The 19152-nt window shown below is 40.1% G+C and overlaps 1 protein-coding gene across 1 annotated transcript; it reads left to right on the plus strand.

The window, feature by feature from the left end:
• Positions 1 to 8335: 8335 nt before the first annotated feature.
• LOC133755563 (vomeronasal type-2 receptor 116-like) lies at positions 8336 to 17782 on the plus strand (the record flags this gene model as incomplete). Its single annotated transcript, XM_062185640.1, has 8 exons — positions 8336 to 8371; positions 8490 to 8576; positions 8748 to 8911; positions 11909 to 12194; positions 12561 to 13367; positions 14057 to 14287; positions 14632 to 14755; positions 16859 to 17782. Coding segments are annotated over exons 1-8 (2659 nt in total), but the record flags the coding sequence as incomplete, so codon positions are not given.
• Between the last annotated feature and the right edge of the window lie 1370 nt (positions 17783 to 19152).

The following is a 19152-nucleotide window of genomic DNA, read 5'->3' on the forward strand; positions in this document are numbered from 1 at the left end:
ATCATTAAGAAGTTCTCAAAAACAAATTCTTGAACTAGAGAAATCCTTACTGGACAAGATAGAAAATCTCTCTCGTGAAAATGAAATATCAAGGAGGAATCAAAATGAAATGAAACAACTAGTAGAACATGAAACTGTGATAGTGACAAAAAACCACAATGAAACGAAGAACTCAATAGATCAAATGACAAACACATTAGACAGCCTTAAAAACAGAATGGGCGAAGCAGAAGAGAGAACATCGGAATTAGAAGACAGAAAACAGGAAAGGAAACAGTCAAATCAAAGAAAAGAAGAAGAAATCAGAAATCTAAAAAATACTGTCAGGAATCTACAGGATACTATTAAAAAACCCAACATTCGGGTTCTAGGAGTTCCTGAAGGCATGGAGAGGGAGAAAGGATTAGAAGGCCTTTTTAGTGAGATCCTAGCAGAAAATTTCCCAGGTTAGGAGAAGGACAGAGACATCATAGCACAGGAAGCTCATAGAACCCCTAATAAACATGATCAAAAGAGATCCCCACCACGACATGTCGTAATCAAACTCACCACAGTGAAACATAAAGAAAAGATCCTAAAATGTGCAAGAGAGAAACATCAGACCACTCTCAGAGGATCTCCAATTAGACTCACAGCTGACTTCTCATCAGAAACCCTACAAGCTAGGAGAGAATGGCGAGATATAACCCAGGCACTAAGAGAGAAAAACTGCCAGCCCAGAATATTATATCCTGCAAAGCTCTCATTTGTGAATGAAGGTGAAATAAAGACATTTCACAGCAAACAGAAACTGAAAGAATTTGTCGCCACTCATCCAGCCCTGCAAAGATGCTTAAAGATGTGTTACACAGAAACACAGAAACACGGTAACCAATATGAAAGAAGATAAAAGAAGGAAACCTCACAGCAAAAGATCACAGGAGTCTCAAACCATATATTAGAAAAATTCTTTGGCAAATGACAGGGCAAAGTTACTCCTTCTCAATAGTCCCATTGAATGTTAATGGCTTGAACTGTCCAGTTAAAAGACACCGATTGGCTGATTGGGTTAAGGAACAAAACCCATCCTTTTGCTGCTTACAAGAAACTCATCTTTCCAACAAAGATGCACACAGACTGAAAGTGAAAGGCTAGAAAAAGATATACCATGCCAACAGAAATGAAAAAAGAGCGGGCGTAGCCATCTTAATATCAGATAACATAAATTTTACCACAAAAACTGTTAGGAGAGACAAAGAGGGGCACTATTGAATGATTAAGGGATCCATTCAACAGGAACATATAACGATTATCAATGTATATGCACCTAATTACAGGGCACCGGTTTATTTAAAAGACTTGTTAAGGGAATTAAAGGGAGACTTAGACCCCAATACAATAGTTCTGGGGGACTTCAATACTCCACTCTCAGAGATAGACAGATCATCAGGACAGAAGATCAACAAGGAGACAGCAGATTTAAATGACACTATAGCCCAAATGGATCTAACAGATATCTACAGAACAGTTCATCCTACATCTAAGGGATTTACATTCTTCTCAGCAGTACATGGAACCTTCTCTAGGATTGACCAAATACTAGGCCATAAAGCAAGTCTCAGCAAATTCAAAAGAATTAGAATCATACCATGCAGCTTCTCAGACCATAAAGGAATGAAATTGGAAATTAGCAACTCAGGAATCCCTAGAGCACGTGCAAACACATGAAGATTGAACAGCATGCTCCTGAATGAACAATGGGTCATAGAAGAAATTAAAAGAGAAATCAAAAATTTTCTGGAAGTAAATGAGGATAAAAGCACAACATACCAAAACCTATGGGATACAACAAAAGCAGTGTTAAGAGGAAAGTTTATATCAATAGGTGCCTACATCAAGAAATTGGAAAGGCACCAAATGGATGAACTTTCAAGTCATCTCAAGGATCTAGAAAATATGCAGCAAACCAAACCAAAACCCAGTAGGAGAAGAGAAATAATTAAAATCAGAGAAAAAATCAACAGGATTGAAGCCAAAAAACATTACAAAAAATCAGCCAAAGGAGGAGCTGGTTTTTTGAAAAAATAAACAAAATTGACACCCCATTGGCCCAACTAACTAAAAAAAAAAGAAGAGAACAGATCCAAATCAATAGGATCAGATATGAAAATGGAAACGTCACAACAGACACCACAGAAATAAAATGAATCATCAGAAATTACTACAAGGACCTGTATGCCAGCAAACAGGGAAATCTATCAGAAATGGACAGATTCTTGGACACATGCAAACTACCTAAATTGAGCCAGGAAGACATAGGAAACCTAAACAGACCCATAACTGACACAGAAATTGAAACTGTAATAAAGGCCCTCCCAAAAAAGAAAAGCCCAGGACCAGATGGATTCACTGCTGAGTTCTACCAAACATTTAGAGAAGAACTAACTCCAATTCTTCTCAAACTATTCAAAACAATCGAAAAAGAGGGAATCCTCCCAAATTCTTTCTATGAAGCCAGCATCACCTTAATTCCTAAGACAGAAAAAGATGCAGCATTGAAAGAGAATTACAGACCAATATCCCTGATGAACATAGATGCAAAAATCCTCAATAAAGTTCTGGCCAATAGAATGCAACAACACATCAGAAAGATCATCCACCCAGACCAAGTGGGATTTATCCCTGGTATGCAGGGATGGTTCAACGTTCGCGAAACAATCATCGTGATACACCACATTAACAGACTGCAGAAGAAAAACCATATGATTCTCTCAATAGACGCAGAGAAAGCATTTGATAAAATACAACACCCTTTCATGATGAAAACCCTAAGCAAACTGGGTATGGAAGGAACATTCCTCAATACAATCAAAGCAATATATGAATAACCCACGGCCAACATCCTATTGAATGGGGAAAAGTTGGAAGTATTTCCACTGAGATCTGGTACCAGACAGGGATGCCCACTCTCAACACTGCTATTCATATAATTGTGGAAGTTTTAGCCAGAGCTATTAGGCAAGAAAAAGAAATTAAAGGGATACAAATTGGGAAGGAAGAACTCAAACTATCCCTCTTTGCAGACGATATAATTCTTTATTTAGGAGACCCAAAGAACTCAACTAAGAGACTACTGGACTCATCGAAGAGTTTGGCAAAGTAGCAGGATATAAAATCAATGAACAAAAATCAACAGCCTTTGTATACACGGACAAGGCCGTGGCTGAGGAAGAACTTCTAAGATCAATCCCATTCACAATAGCTACAAAAACAATCAAATACCTTGGAATAAACTTAACCAAGGACGTTAAAGATCTCTACAATGAAAGCTATAAAACCTTACAGAAAGAAATAGAAGAGGATACCAAAAAATGGAGAAATCTTCCATGCTCATGGATTGGAAGCATCAATATCATCAAAATGTCTATTCTCCCAAAAGCAATTTATACATTCAATGCAATACCAATCAAGATACCGAAGACATTCTCAGATCTGGAAAAAATGATGCTGAAATTCATATAGAGACACAGAAGACCTCGAATAGCCAAAGCAACCTTGTACAACAAAAACAAAGCCGGAGGCATCACAATACCAGATTTCAGGACATACTACAGGGCAGTTGTTAGCAAAACAGCATGGTACTGGTACAGAAACAGATGGATAGACCAATGGAACAGAATAGAAACCACAGAAATCAATCCAAACATCTACAGCCAACTTATATTTGATCAAAAATCCAAAAGTAATCCCTGGAATAAGGACAGTCTATTCAATAAATGGTGCTGGGAAAATTGGATTTCCACGTGCAAAAGCTTGAAGCAAGACCCATACCTTTCACCTTACACAAAAATTCACTCAACGTGGATCAAAGACTTAAATCTATGACCCAAAACCATCAAATTATTAGAGAGCATTGGAGAAACCCTGCAAGATATAGGCACAGGCAAAGACTTCTTGGAAAAGACCCCAGGAGCACAGGCAGTCAAAACCAAAATTAACAGACAGGAAAGTGAAGAGGCAACTGACAGAATGGGAAAAAATATTTGCAAACCATACTACAGATAAAGGGTTGATATCCAGAATCTACCAAGAAATCAAGAAACTCCACAACAACAGAACAAACAATCCACTTAAGAGATGGGGCAAAGACCTCAATAGACATTTTTCAAAAGAAGAAATCCAAATGGCCAACAGACACATGAAAAAATGTTCAAGATCACTAGCAATCAGAGAAATGCAAATCAAAACCACAATGAGGTTTCACCTCACCCCGGTGAGAATGGCTCACATTCAGAAATCTACCAACAACAGATGCTGGAGAGGATGTGGGGAAAAAGGGACACTAACCCACTGTTGGTGGGAATGCAAACTGGTTAAGCCACTATGGAAGTCAGTCTGGAGATTCCTCAGAAACTTGAACATAACCCTAGCATACAACCTAGCCATCCCACTCCTTTGAATTTACCAAAGGAACTTAATTTGGCAAATAAAAAAACCATCTGCACATTAATGTTTATTGCAGCTCAATTCACAATAGCTAAGACCTGGAACCAACCCAAATGCCCATCAACAGTAGACTGGATAAAGAAATTATGGGACATGTACTCCATAGAATACTATACAGCAGTAAGGAACAATGAAACCCAGTCATTTGAAACAAGATGGAGGAATCTGGAAAACATCATGCTGAGTGAATTAAGCCAGTCCCAAAGAGACAAATATCATTTGTTTTCTCTGATCAGCGACAACTAACTGAGCACCAAAGGGGAAACCTGTTGAAGTGAAATGGACACTATAAGAAATAATGACCTGATCAGCTCTTGCCTTGAGTCTAGATGCACAATGTAATACTTTATCCTTTTTAGTATTTGTTGTTGTTGTTTTTGATCTAGTACTAGTGGTTGAACTCTGTAATTAATACAGAATTATTCTTAGGTGTTTATTTTTTAACTGAAAAGTGACCCCTGTTAAATTTAAGAGTGGAAAAAGAGGGGGAGGAGATGTACAATTTGGGACATGCACAATCAGACTTGCCCCAAATGATGGAGTTAGAAATGTACCAGGGGATTCCAATACAATCCCATCAAGGTGGCATGTACCAATGCCATCTCACTAGTCCAAGTGATCAATTTCAGTTCACAATTATTGGCTCTGATAGGTTTAAGAGTCAAAGGGATCACACAAACAAGACAAGTGTCTGCTAATACTAACTGATAGAATCAAAAAGGGAGAGAGGGATCCAACATGGGAAGCGGGATACACAGCAGGCTCATAGAATGGCAGATGTCCTAAACAACACTCTGGCCTCAGAATCAGCCCTTAAGGCATTCGGATCTGGCTGAAGAGCACGTGAGAGTATTGTAGGCATGGAAAGCCAAGATACCATGGAAAAGAAAAAAAAGAAGAAGACCTAAATGAAAAATCTCTGTGAGTGAGATCCCAGTGGAAAGAACAGGGCCATCAAAGAAGGAGGTACCTTTCTCTGAAGGGAGGAGAGAACTTCCACTTTGACTATGACCCTAGTGGAATAAGATCAAAGTCAGCGAACTCTAAAGGCTTCCATAGCCCTGGCAACTCATGACTAGAGCCTAGGGAGATTACTGACGCCATGAACAGGAGTGTCAAATTGTTAAATCAGCAACAGGAGTCACTGTGTACTTACATCCCGTGTGGGATCTGTCCTTAATGTGTTGTCTAATGTGCAGTGATGCTATAACTAGTACTGAAACAGTATTTTTACACTTTGTGTTTCTGCGTGGGTACAAACTGATGAGATCTTTACTAATTATATACTGACTCGATCTTCTGTATATAAAGATAATTGGAAATGAAAAAAGTAAAAACCTGGTGTTAAATTGGAAATGGCATAGAAAATTAATTAATTTATTTAAAAAATTATGTAGGATCTCTGTCTTTAATGTGCTGTACACTCTTATTTAATGCTATAACTAGTACTCCAACAGTATTTTTTTTTCACTTTGTGTTGCTATATGGGCGCAAACTGTTGAAATCGTTACCTAATATATACTAAACTGATCTTCTGTATATAAAGAGAATTGAAAATGAATCATGATGTGATTGGAAGGGGCGAGGGAGCGGGAAAGGGGGGGGTTGTGGGTGGGAGGGGAGTTTTGGTAGGGGGAAGCCATTTTAGCCCATAAGCTGTACTTTGGAAATTTATATTCATTAAATAAGTGTTTAATTAAAAAAAAGAGTTAGCACACAAAATCCTCACATAACTCAGATCTACTTAACAGAGGTTAAAAGAGAACTTTAAAACAGCAGAGTAACCAATTAAGTGGACACTGTTAAAAAGAGACGCTATAATTTTTGCAAAAACATATATGTGAAAGAAACAAGTTTAAAGCATATTAAGGACATGTAAAGACTTGTAAGACCACTTTAGCTGGAAAGCAAAAACATGAGTACAACATAGGTCTGACATTATTTACAACATTTTAATACACTTTGTATAATTTGAATTGACTCAAACAGCTGTTACTTTAACAAATTTAGAGTCTCATTCTTTAAGAGTTCCAGGGATCCTACTGGAAGTCCCAAAGTTGTTAGACTCCACTTGAGAATTTAAACTGTTAGAGAGTTGCTCAGCCAAAAACTAGTAACCAAGGCTGTGGGCTAGATCTGATTAGAGTTAGGTAGTCACTCAAACATTAAAGACAGACAAATTCAATAAAACACTAAACCTTCAAGACACGTGCAAACTCTCAGAAAAGTTAAACAGCAGCACAGAAAAGAGCTGGTCATCAGCATAGGAGCCCATTGCTTAGGACAGGGAAACACATCTGAAACAAAGCAGCAGAGAATGAGAGTGGCCAGTTTGCAGCAACACGGGGGAACTCCTTTACTTTACTGCAGCCTGATGTCTGGCCAGTTCCCTGTAAGCTGCTGACCAGAAGAGGAAATCTCCCCCTCCCAGAATGGCATTCACAAGTCTCCTGCATGCTTAAATTGGCAAACTTACAGGAACAGGCAGACTCCTGGGTCAGGCGGGATCTCCGGACATAAGGAAGGAACCGGAGGAGCCGTGGGTGGGGGTCTCTCCTCGTCTCCATCCTCGGACACCCTTTCATCTCCATTCTCTGAGGCCCTCTCATCCTCATGCTGACTTCCTGCTTGTGAGGCTCGCTGGACCTCTTCTAATATTCCCGCCCCTTCATCGAGTAGGCGCGTTGTTGGCTCTGAATCATCCCGTAAGGCCTGATCAATGACTTGCCACAATCTGAGAATCTCCTGTGGTTTCCCTGCAGCTCTTAACTGTCTGCCTACCCTTCGCCATTGGCTTTCTTCTAGGTCGCCATTCTCTAGAAACCAAGGCGAAACTTCTGCCACAGATCTCCTAAATGCGCAGATCGCAGCCGCTTTCACGGGCATCCACGTGGATTTCAGCAGGCGGTTCATTAGCACCCTCATTTTTACCACCGATGGTGCGTTTCCCATTTTGAGTTTCCGTGGATATCTCCTAGGTTTACCCCTAAACTCACGTCTATAGACAATTCAAATTTGAATTTTCTTACCTTTTCCCGTCGGTGATTAGCATCCGAGTCACAGCACCAGATTTCGGAAATCTATGGGTTCCTGACAAGACCGAGATCCATATAGTAAGCAGAATCCACCACGTTTCATGCACTTTTCAGCTTTTCTTTATTGCTTCTCTCCTTTCTCCTCTCCCTCCTTCCTCTCGTTCTCCCCAGGCATCCCTCTTATATAGTCCACAGCCCGATTACTAAAAATGGGCATGAAAAACAGGATGTGGTTCCTCAAACTATTGTTTCAGTTTGAGTCCTGCATGAAAAACAGGATGTACTTCAGTCCGTTGTTTCAGTTTAAGTGAGCCAGGCTACGTGACCTCCAGCCGCAGGGAATGGTTGTCACGAGCGGCCAGCCTATGGTTCCCCACAGGCCTAGAAGAGGGGCAACGGGGACAGAATCCAGCACCCAGACCGGGACTAGAACCCGATGTGCCAGCGCCACTAGGCGGAAGAGTAGCCTGTTGAGCCATGGTGCCGGAGGTTTTTATGTTTTACCACTAAAGATGAAGTGATTAGACATGCAGAATGAAAATATTTGAATTCAGGGTGATTACTGGTTCCACACTGAAAACCACATGTGCTTGTGGTTTTCAATCTCTGTAAACAGGATTGGTTTGGGGTTCATGTGCTATCAAAGTGATGTGTGGCTGCACAGAACACTGGCTGAGGGAGGCTGCCCTGTTGCACTTTGGGTCATTGTAGTGTGTGATTCTGCATTTTTCTGGTCTGAATCGTTTCTGAAAGCCTTGACTGATGCCTCCCTTCATGCCCTCTGATGTACTCCCAGTCCATAATTGGAAAAGTTCATGGAGAGGTTTATTGACAAAGCCCTTGCAACAAATGTAACTAACAGGAGTTTCTTCCTTGACTCTTTGTCTCCATGGACTTGGAGGCAATCCTGGCACCTGGGGCAAGGAGGACGATTCACAAACATGTTTTTCTTCTTGTGTTTTTCACCAGGACAGAAGACCTGAACTGCAGAGCCTCAGGGCAGGAAAGTATCAGATTCCCCCATGGACGAGTGGACAGCTGGTGGAAAGAAGTCAGGTGGAGCAGTATTAAAGTGGCTTGTTTCAAGCAATCTCACACACACACACACACACACACGCTCTATGTATGCACCTGCATGACCCTGCATGTTTCACTGCTGTTGTGTCCTAGGGTTTTTCACAGACTTTGAAGATGTCTCCTTTGGTTTTTCTGTTGCTCTTTCTGCAGCTGTATCTCCTTGTGACTTGTCAGGATGGTCCCGACTGCTATTCCCAGATGGAACGGAGTTATTACAAGGATGGAGATATTGAGATTGCTGCTTTTTTGCACATTTACACATATGAGGTTCCCATAATTGTGAGGAGTTTCAGCAAATATCGCAGATTCAGATGGTAAGTTCTCCTTGCCATAATCATTTTCCATTTATTTACATATTAGCTACTTGTTATTGGGTCTGCAAATGGATAGGCAAATATGTTCTGTATCCCTGCCCTGTCCATCTTCTGTCCCTCCTAAAAACTGCTGGTAATTGATTTGGGACATGAGGAAGACATTTCTTTCTGCCTAGCACTGTGGATGGTTCAGGGAAAGGTTGTCTCATCATAGGAGGAACCAGAGTCTGGTCGGTATCGTCCTGTCCTTCCCTGTCCACGTTCACCAGCTCAGGGCCCTGTTGTGCCTCAGTAGCAGATTCTTACAGAACCCATGCACTGTAATGAACAAACCTGAGTTACATGAGCTCTTCCACATGTGCTCACACTATTTTCTGCTACGTACTAGATTTGGGGCCATGAGAACATTTCATTTCTCCTACAGTTATAAAAGAGAAAAGATTCAAAAAGTTTTTTTATATGTAAAAGTAATCTCAGGGCAACACCTTTGCAGAAATATAATAGTTATATTTTAATGATGAATACACCCATAAGAATTTCAATGGTTGTAATCTACTACATTTACAGTGTTTCCCTGATTCTGCCTTTTCTGAGCAAAATAGATTTCTTAAGGGGGATTATTCTGTTTCTGCCTCTCTTGAAGATACTTTATTTGTAGCTAAATATAAATGTTTCATATACATACATAGCATATATAAATTTCATGCCTACAGAATATAGTATCTTGTAGGACAGCAGAATTGTTTTCTTCAAACCTGTTTATGAAGGTGCCAATTTTCTAATTGGTTTCTATTGTAAGGCTACAGGAAGTAGGTTGCAGCTGCATAGAACTTTGATAGAAGGTAGGTATTAGGACATAGATCATTTCAGTATCATTAAAACCAATGGATTTGAAGAAGTATAGTTGGTGCCACCAAGGTGATGCAACTGATGAAGTATTTTAGTCATTTGCCCAAAGATCTCTGCAGAAAAAAATCGAATGGATACTAGCTTGGGAGAACAATATTATTCACTTCACATTGATTTTTATAAATTTACATTCTTTGATATGTGCACATGGCTTCCCACTTATGAAATATTTATCTATTACTAGTAGTAGTATTCCCCATGGTTATGCATGCAGCACAGCATTTAAGTGTGCCCTTAATGATGGAGACCAGGAGATAGTGAATTTCCAGTAGTAGGAAAAGATTCTATGAATAGAGCCCTAGTTCCTCCAAGATGTATGCCATGCAAACTGGAGATCATAATAAAATCTTAATAAACCCAGGGAAAATATCTGTGTTGATGATACTTGGAAAAACAAGAAATACTGAACTGTCAATAGATTTAGGCGCTATACCCTCCAATGTTAGATTCACCAACTTTAGAATATACAATAGTTACTGATAAACTGTTTTTAGAGATAAAGAACACAGCATAAAAGAGATAAACTCTTACAAATTCCAGTGTGTCAAAGACCCGTCTAGACATTTTGGTACAAGGCAGCAGCTGGAGAAAGAAATGAGAGGATGTGGAAAAATGGAAATGTCACAGTAATGAGGAGAGAAACAGATATATGAAATACAAAACTGAATTTTATTTGATTCATAGCAATGATTTTCAAATTTCCTCATTCTACAAAGTATGAATGACATATTTGGATAACAAATATGTATGGAAACTATATATACATAAAACACTATGTATGTAGCAACTGTATAGATGGTTATAGTATACCAATACATAAATATAGAGAGAGAATATGTATATAATATGCATAGATATATCCATGTTAAGTTGCAGCAAGAACAAATAACTGAAAAACTGTCACTTCCTCTGGAGCACACAGTGACCCTTAACAAGCAGTGTACATGACCTGGTCTATTCATGAGGAATCAACACACAGGACATCAGAAATAAATTCAAGGGGCTCCTCATTTATATTCTTTGTGAAATGTCAGATCCCAGAAAGTAGAAATGCAAAATATTCTTTGCATGGAAGGCTATCTATATTCAATATTGTAGGAAAGAAAACTTGAGTGAAGAAGGCCTGTTTGGAGTAAATACTGATACCACTCATAATGATTTACTTTACATATGTTTAGTGTTCTAAATGCATGACTGGCTTCATTGAAAAGCATCAGGTGCCTCATAGCCCAGTGGTTCATGTTCACCCAGGGAGTGTTTCTGGCTTCTCCAAAGTGCTCCTCCCTTTTATCTATTTCCCTTCTTTCAAGCTCTGAATCCAATTTTATTTTCCTGGCTTGTGATGGTGGTTGATGGGTAAGTTTGATGGGGAAGAGATTTTTCAGGATCAATTACAGACTCCCATCTACCATTTTCAGTGCTCTGACATCATCCCTCTTTTTGATCACATAGCCTTCAATTGAGTTACTCTCTCTTCTCATTACAACCTGCAGCCTTATGATCGTATGACTGCTATTTCAAGAAGCACTTAATGATGTGGTAAGATGAAGAATCATTGTAGTTTGTGAATGTAGGCAACATTTAGAGGCAGTGCTAAAGATGATGTGACTTTCCTTGTCATGCTTTCTTTGACAACTGGAGTGTACTCCTAGGTGTGCATGAACTTTAGAGAGGACATTCCAGAGCCTGTTGTAGTATTTACATTAGATATCAAATACAAAGACCTAGAAGAGGTAGCTGTTGCCAGAGATGATTTAAATTGACAAGGTATGCATCCAAAAATCAGATCATGTTCTTTGGCTGCATGGACAACCATGTGATAACATACCCAAGACATTAAGATGTAAAAGCAGATCTTATTTTTCAGAATCATTTAGGCTTAGAAACCAGTAAAAGTTGGTAGCCGCTTTGGTTCTGGTGAGGACATGTGTCCTGCAAATACAACAGTTCACACTCTGTACTCAGCAAATCTACACATACGGAGTAGAACATATGAATTTTTGGCCATGACCAATCCATCTGTCACAGAATTTATGATAATCTGGATTGGAGGCTTTTCCCTTAAAGATCCTTGTGCCCTTCATGCAGGTTTCAGTCCAAAAACTACCAGTATGCTCTGGCCTTGGTTTTTGCTATTGAGGAGATCAACAAAAACCCCCATCTTTTACCCAACATGACCTTGGGATTTGGTCTCTACAATGCCATGTACAGTCATATGACTGTGATGGAGAACCCCTTCATCTGGCTTGCAGGACTGGAAAAGGACGTTCCTAATTACACGTGTAGGAAACAGAGCAAGTCTGTAGCCGTAATATCAGGAACCAGCATTGCTGTCGAAATGGGGACACTGCTGGAACTCTACAAAATTCCACAGGTGAGTGTGTAGTGAAACAGTGGGATAAAGTACATCACCTTAGGTGCCTTACTTAGAACCAACAATTTAAGTGACAGAGAACTTCTACATTTGAGACAGTATGTGATCTAAAGAGAATGTGTGCAGATATTTTGTGGATTAACCACATTTGTTCTGAAGCAGAGGTGTGGGTAAGTAAAAAGGAGAAATGTTTTTCTCAACCTGTGAGTCTAATGATTCATGAGCTAGGAAGTTCATATGTAGTAGGAGATAAGAACAATGAAATATTCTAAAATCTGATACTTCCATTATCTGCTTAATTTTTTCAGGAATAATATTTTACACTACGACAATATCCTTACGCAGATTTCTTGCCTTTTCCCTCAGCTTACTCTTGGGCCATTGGAACCTCTTCTGAGTGACAGTGGTCAGTTTCCTTCCCTCTATCAGATGGCACCCAAAGACACTTCTCTGGCCCTTGGCATGGTCTCACTGATGCTCCATTTTGGGTGGACCTGGGTAGGTTTGGCCATCTCAGACCTCCCAAAAGGTATTCAGTTTATGTCTCATTTGAAAGTCGAGATGCAGAAGAACAGCATCTGTGTAGACTTTGTGGAATTGATCCCAGCCACTTTAGAGACACTAACTTCATTCCAGGATAGGTTTCATATCCAGATCCTAAAATCATCAGCAAATGTGGTGATTCTTTTCTGTGTCACTGAGTCACTCATAGGCGTCAGCTTTCAATCATGGCAACGTTTAATGACATGGAAAGTCTGGGTCACCACCTCACAATGGGATTTTGCCAGTGGTGAGGAACATTTCCTGCTCCACTCATTCCATGGGACTCTCATTTTTTCACACCACCGTCGTGAGATCTCTGGTTTCAAAAACTTTCTTCGGACAGCTAACCCTTCCAAGTACCCAGAAGACTCTTACCTCTCCAAATTCTGGTCGCTGGCCTTTAATTGCTCAGTTACTGGGCCATCCTGCAAAACTTTGCAGAACTGTCCACTGAATGCCTCCTTGGAATCGTTGCCTCCGCATCATTTTGATATGGCCATGAGTGATGGGAGTTACAACATATACAATGCCGTGTATGCTGTGGCCCACAGCGTACATGAGATGCTTCTTCAAGAGGTAGAAATGCAGCCAGGGAACAAGGGGGCAAAGGTGGCATTTTCTCCCTGGCAGGTAACTTGGTTTCCATTGTTGACATGTACTCCTTAAGTGATCCCCATAAGAGTTTCTGCAGGTGTTCAATCCAAGTAGCTTGGGAACCTTTCTCCAAAACACAAGGTAAAAATGAGCCTCTGCCTGTAATTTGTCATTAGCAAAAGGGCTCCAATGAAAGGTGGGAAGGTAATTTGGATAAGCATCAATGCTGTGACTTAAAAATATTCTCCAATTCTCTCAATTTAATTTTGACATGTGAAATACCTAGACTGTGTTGTTCCATTTTCAACTTCAGCAGTTCAGTAATTATTTTCAGGTTCAAATGTTACTGAGGATGTTCATCTACAATTAACATGAGGGATCTAATATAATTTGCACAGTTCTTTATTCTAGTAACTTTATTACAGATAGTTGTTCTAGGTACACTGAGAAAATGAGTGTTGGTAGCTTGGACTGCACTGTTGGAAATGGTCTGAATCTCACAGCTAGATATTTTTTACTCCCCTTGATTTTGTAGGAAAATGAGTGAAATCATACTTACCTTGATGTAGTTCTCATCAGATTTTTTTTTCACTTCAATTCATTGGGTGGTCCTAAAACAGGTTCTATTGTTTATTTGTGATTACAGAAAATAAGGCTTTCTCTAACCTGGGTTTCATGTGTTATCGCTTGGGCAGTCTTCATGAGAATATGATGCATTTTTTCAGTTGCACCCATTTCTGAAGAACCTCCAATTTACCAATACAGCTGGTGACCTAGTGAATCTGAATCACAAGAGAAATTTGGAAGCTGAATATGACATTCTCAACTTTCTGAATTTTCCATATGGTGTTGGACATAAGGTTAAAGTAGGACGGTTTTCCCCATATGTTCCACAGAGCCAACAGTTGTCTCTCTCTGAGAATTTGATAGAGTGGGCCACAGGAATTACAGATACGGTAAGTTGGACCTGATAATAGGGTTCACACGACACATTGTTACCCCCCAACTGCTAAGGCAGTATGTGCAACATGGCTTATTAAAAAGACACTTAGATTCATTAAACCACTCCCCTTCCAATCCAAATACTTTCTTATGTTTTTAGTGTCTGAGGATGGACAGTACACACACATTTCCTCCATGTCTTTTGAATCTATTTAAGAAAATCAAAGTGAATGTTGCCATTGTGTCAGAAACAGGTGTTTCTAGTTTAAGTGAATAGGTTTGCAGGACTTGAAAACCCTCTACTTGGAACTTAAGTAATAGTCTGAACTATGACCAACGCTCATCTGATTTTTCTCAGACTCCACGCTCAGTATGCAGTGTGAGTTGCAGCCCTGGATTCAGGAAAACCCCTCTGGAGGGAAAGCCTGCCTGTTGTTTTGAGTGCACACCTTGTCCTGAGAATGAGATTTCCAATCAGACAGGTAAGTCAGTCCCTGCCTCATGGAGAAGTTATCACCTGTTTCTTAAATTGTCAACTGATCCATGGAAAGAATAAGCTGTGGAATATGACTGCTGAGAAAATTCTTGCCCCCTTCAGGTAGAAATTAATCCTTATAATCAGTAATAATCCAAAAAAAGGATAAAACTCTCCACAATACACTCTCTGTATTACTTATGAAAGCATATAAAAGGCTGAATGTCTCAGGAATGCTGACCACGTTGGAGTTCAGTCTGATATATATGTATGGCAAAAAATGAATAGAAACCAAGATAGGAGAATATTCACCCCATAAAACAGTGTGGGATTTCTAAGATTTATTCCATGAATCAGAACTATGCTATCACATGTATCATAAAGATTTTCCAGCTTTTGCTTGTGTGGTATGAGTAGTTATTTGTACCATATATTTTGTATCATTCTAATTTTTTGAAACTGATTGTTGATAACGAAAGGTTCTGGCACCAGAGTACAGTCCATGGGAGTAGTATGGGTGTATGTGCTAATTCAGTATAGGAAAACTCATGTCTGTGTTCCTTGTGCTTGGTTAAGCCTCTGGCTGGGATGCTAACATCCCAGTTGGTCAGCAGTTTCAGTCCCAGCTGCTTCACTTCCAATGCAGCTCTCTGCTGATGCTTGGGAAAGCAGCAGAAGATGGCCCAAGTTTCAGAGCTCACACCAATACAGGAAGCCCAGAAGAATCTCCCAGTTACTGGCTTCAAAACAGACGAGGTCCAGCTATTAATGTCTTTTGGGGTGTGAATCACTGGGTGGAAGATCTCTCCCCTTCTCTTTTTCCCTCTTTCCCTTTCTCCCTGTCTCTTTCTCCCTTTCCTCCTATCCTTATTTCTCTCTCTCTCTCCATTCTGCTTCTCCTCCTCCTTCTGAAACTCTGACTTTCATGTAAATTATAAATAAATGAATACTCTTCAAAACAAAGACTGCAACCACTGGGTGGTTGAATAGGCCATGAGAGTACAGAGGGAATAGCACCATTAAAAGAAGGGCTCATTTCAGGCATGGAAAGCCACGACTCTGCAGCAAAAAATAGAATACATGGAGGATCTCTGTGAAACCTCTGTTGAAAGAAGAGGTCATCAAAAAAGGATCTACTCTTCTCTGAATAGAGGAGAGAGCAACCACTTTGCGTATGGCCCTGTCCAAATACCGATGGAGTCTCTGGTCACAAAAGGCTTCCATAGCCTTGGAGACCATGGCAAGAGCCTCGGGTGATCACTGCCATCATACATACATAAATGTGTTAATTGTTAAAGTAACAACAGAGGTCACTGTGTACTTAGTCCCCATGTAGGACCTCTATTCCTAATGAGTTGTGCTATGAGGATTGACTGAAAATTTTGTTCCTAAACTGTGCTCTATATGTGGTCTGTGTGTGTGGATACAAACTATTGAAATCTATGCTTAACATGGAGTTGGTCCTCTGCATTTAAAATCAAACTAAAAATGAACCATAATGAAGAAGGAGATGGTAGAGGAAGAGGGAGAAGGAGGTATGATGGGAGTGGGAGTGGGAGGGTGGGTATACGGAAAAGAACCCCTATATTCCTAAAGGTGAATGTATGACAAATGCAATCATTAAATAAAAACTTAAAAATCAAAGGCTGCTGCTTGCTCTTGTTCAAAGTGAGCATGCAGCAGAATGTGCCCTGTATAAGGGCAGAGTAGCCCTCACCACACATGGAATCCTCTGGCATCTTGATCATCAGTTCCCAATCCAAAGAAACAATGAAGAACGAATTTGTGGTGTTAAAATAACACAGGCTAAGGTATGTTTTTAAAGCACCATGAATAGGTTCAGAGAGTAGGTCTTAGGGCTTTGTTAGGAGAAAAAGAGAATGTACTCATCATTATGTAAGGTACTTAGGAAGATGAAGTATTAACTCTGGCTAATGTGAGGAAGATGGACATAAAAAATTGCCAATAATTTTATATGTCATTTTTATATGCTGTCTTTCACATCAAATAAGGACTATTTGCCTAAACTACCTATGTTGGGTATTCTAGAAGGTACTTGTGAATCAGGAATAACTGAACTTTGGATGATGTTAATTACATTTCTCACCAGATATGGACCAATGTGTGAACTGTCCAGATCTTCAGTATGCCAACACAGAGCGAGACCAGTGCTTCCACAAAAATGTGACCTTTCTGTCTTTTGAAGATCCCCTGGGGATGACCCTGGTCTGCACAGCTCTGTGCTTCTCTGTCCTCACCGCTGTGGTTCTTGGGGTCTTTGTGAAGCACCGAGACACTCCCATAGTCAAGGCCAACAATCATTGTCTCAGCTACATCCTGCTCATCGCCATCATCTTCTGTTTCCTCTGCTCCTTACTGTTCATTGGTCGTCCCAACACAACCACCTGTGTCCTCCAACAGACCACATTTGGAGTGGTGTTCACCATGGCTGTTTCCACTGTCCTGGCCAAAACTATCACTGTGGTTCTAGCCTTCAAGGTCACTGCCCCAGGGAGAAGGATGAGACACTGGCTGCTATCAGGGGCACCTAACTCCATTATTCCCATCTGCTCCCTGATCCAACTGGCTCTCTGTGGCTTCTGGCTTGGGACTTCTCCTCCCTTTGTTGACACAGATGCACACTCTGAGCATGACCACATCATCCTGCTGTGCAACAAGGGCTCAGTCACTGCCTTCTACTGTGTCCTGGGCTACCTGGGCTCCTTGGCCCTGGCCAGCTTCACTGTGGCTTTCCTAGCCAGGAATCTGCCTGACACGTTCAATGAAGCCAAGTTCCTGACCTTCAGCATGCTGGTGTTCTGCAGTGTCTGGGTGACCTTCCTGCCTGTCTACCACAGCACCAAGGGGAAGGTCATGGTGGCTGTGGAGGTCTTCTCCATCTTGGCCTCCAGCGCAGGGCTCCTGGGCTGCATCTTTGTCCCCAAGTGCTACATTATTCTCTTCAGACCTGAGCAGAATGCTTTGAAAGGATTAAGGGATAGAATAGTTGCCAAGGCATCAGATGTTCTGAAGAGTAGCTCTTTTTTTTAATTAAACTTTTATTTAATGAATATAAATTTCCAAAATACAGCTTATGGGTTACAATGGCTTCCCCCTCCCAAAACTTCCCTCCCACCCACAACCCTCCCCTTTCCTGCTCCCTCTCCCCTTCCAATCACATCATGATTCATTTTCAATTCTGAAGAGTAGCTCTTAAGGCTCTCTCAGTTTTCAATGGAGAGAAACTAAGATTTATAAAATCAATTTTGCATTCTTTTGTTAAAAATAACTTGCAGAATGTAATCTCCTTGTGAATAATTTATACTTTTCTTAAAATATTTTTGTTCTGAAGGACCGATTCACAGAAAAGAAAGGGAGAGTGGGAGAAACCTTCCATCTGGTGATAGACTCTGAAGATATCTACAGTGGCCTAGTGATGGTTCATGCCAAAGCACGTAGATTAATTCAGGTGTCCATGTGAGTGTCAGGGATGGAAAGGTGTAGGCCATCTTCCACTGCTTTCTCTTGATCATCAACAGGGAGCTGGATTGCAAGTGGAGCTGCCAGGATATGAACTGGCACCCACATGGGATGTCGGGGTTACAGGTGATGGTTATATCCACTACACACCCATGCTGTCCCCATTCCTCCTTTCTTCTTCAAAATAATACTGTGTACAAATTTCTTAGCCTGGGTTTATGTTCACAAACACAGCACAGCTCAGATAAAGGCTCTACTTGAAAATTGAATTTCTTTATTTGCATTGTCAGCTAGTCAACACTGTAATATTCATATTTTAATAAAATGAATTATAAGTTTGTTTACTGTTTTCATTCACTAGAATCTATATTAATGTGGGCTTTATAATAGAGTTGGAATATTTTCAGTGCAACCATTAGACATGTTAAATCATTTTAATGTGTATAATGCATTGTCCAGAAATTCCTTAATTATATATCATTTCACATAGTTTTGAAATGATGTGATAATCATACACCAAGTTTTCATTATATGTAGGCAGAAGGACTCTGCAAACTTTTTTTCCACCTGTTCATTTCTGTTTATTCTTGATTTTGGCTTTAGATTTACTTTTGCCAATACCAAACATAAAAAAGTGATTTTTACATCTTGAGCAGAAAATAATTCAACAAAGCAACAGTTTTAAAGTGAACTAATGTCATCTAGACATTTCACTCTGTTGTGTGACTAGCATCTATTTCATATGTTAAAATATTATAATCACTACAAATCAAATTCCTTATCCTTTTATAGTTACTCTCAGTTCCTTCTCTTGCCAGTCATACAACCACCAATCTGTTTCTGTTTCCATGGATTTAACGGTCCTGAGGGTTGTTATAAATTAAATATTAGACTCTGTGGATTTAGGTGACCTTTCATTGTGCA

This window comes from Lepus europaeus, unplaced genomic scaffold (assembly GCF_033115175.1).
Source record: "Lepus europaeus isolate LE1 unplaced genomic scaffold, mLepTim1.pri SCAFFOLD_561, whole genome shotgun sequence".
NCBI classification, from domain to species: domain Eukaryota; kingdom Metazoa; phylum Chordata; class Mammalia; order Lagomorpha; family Leporidae; genus Lepus; species Lepus europaeus.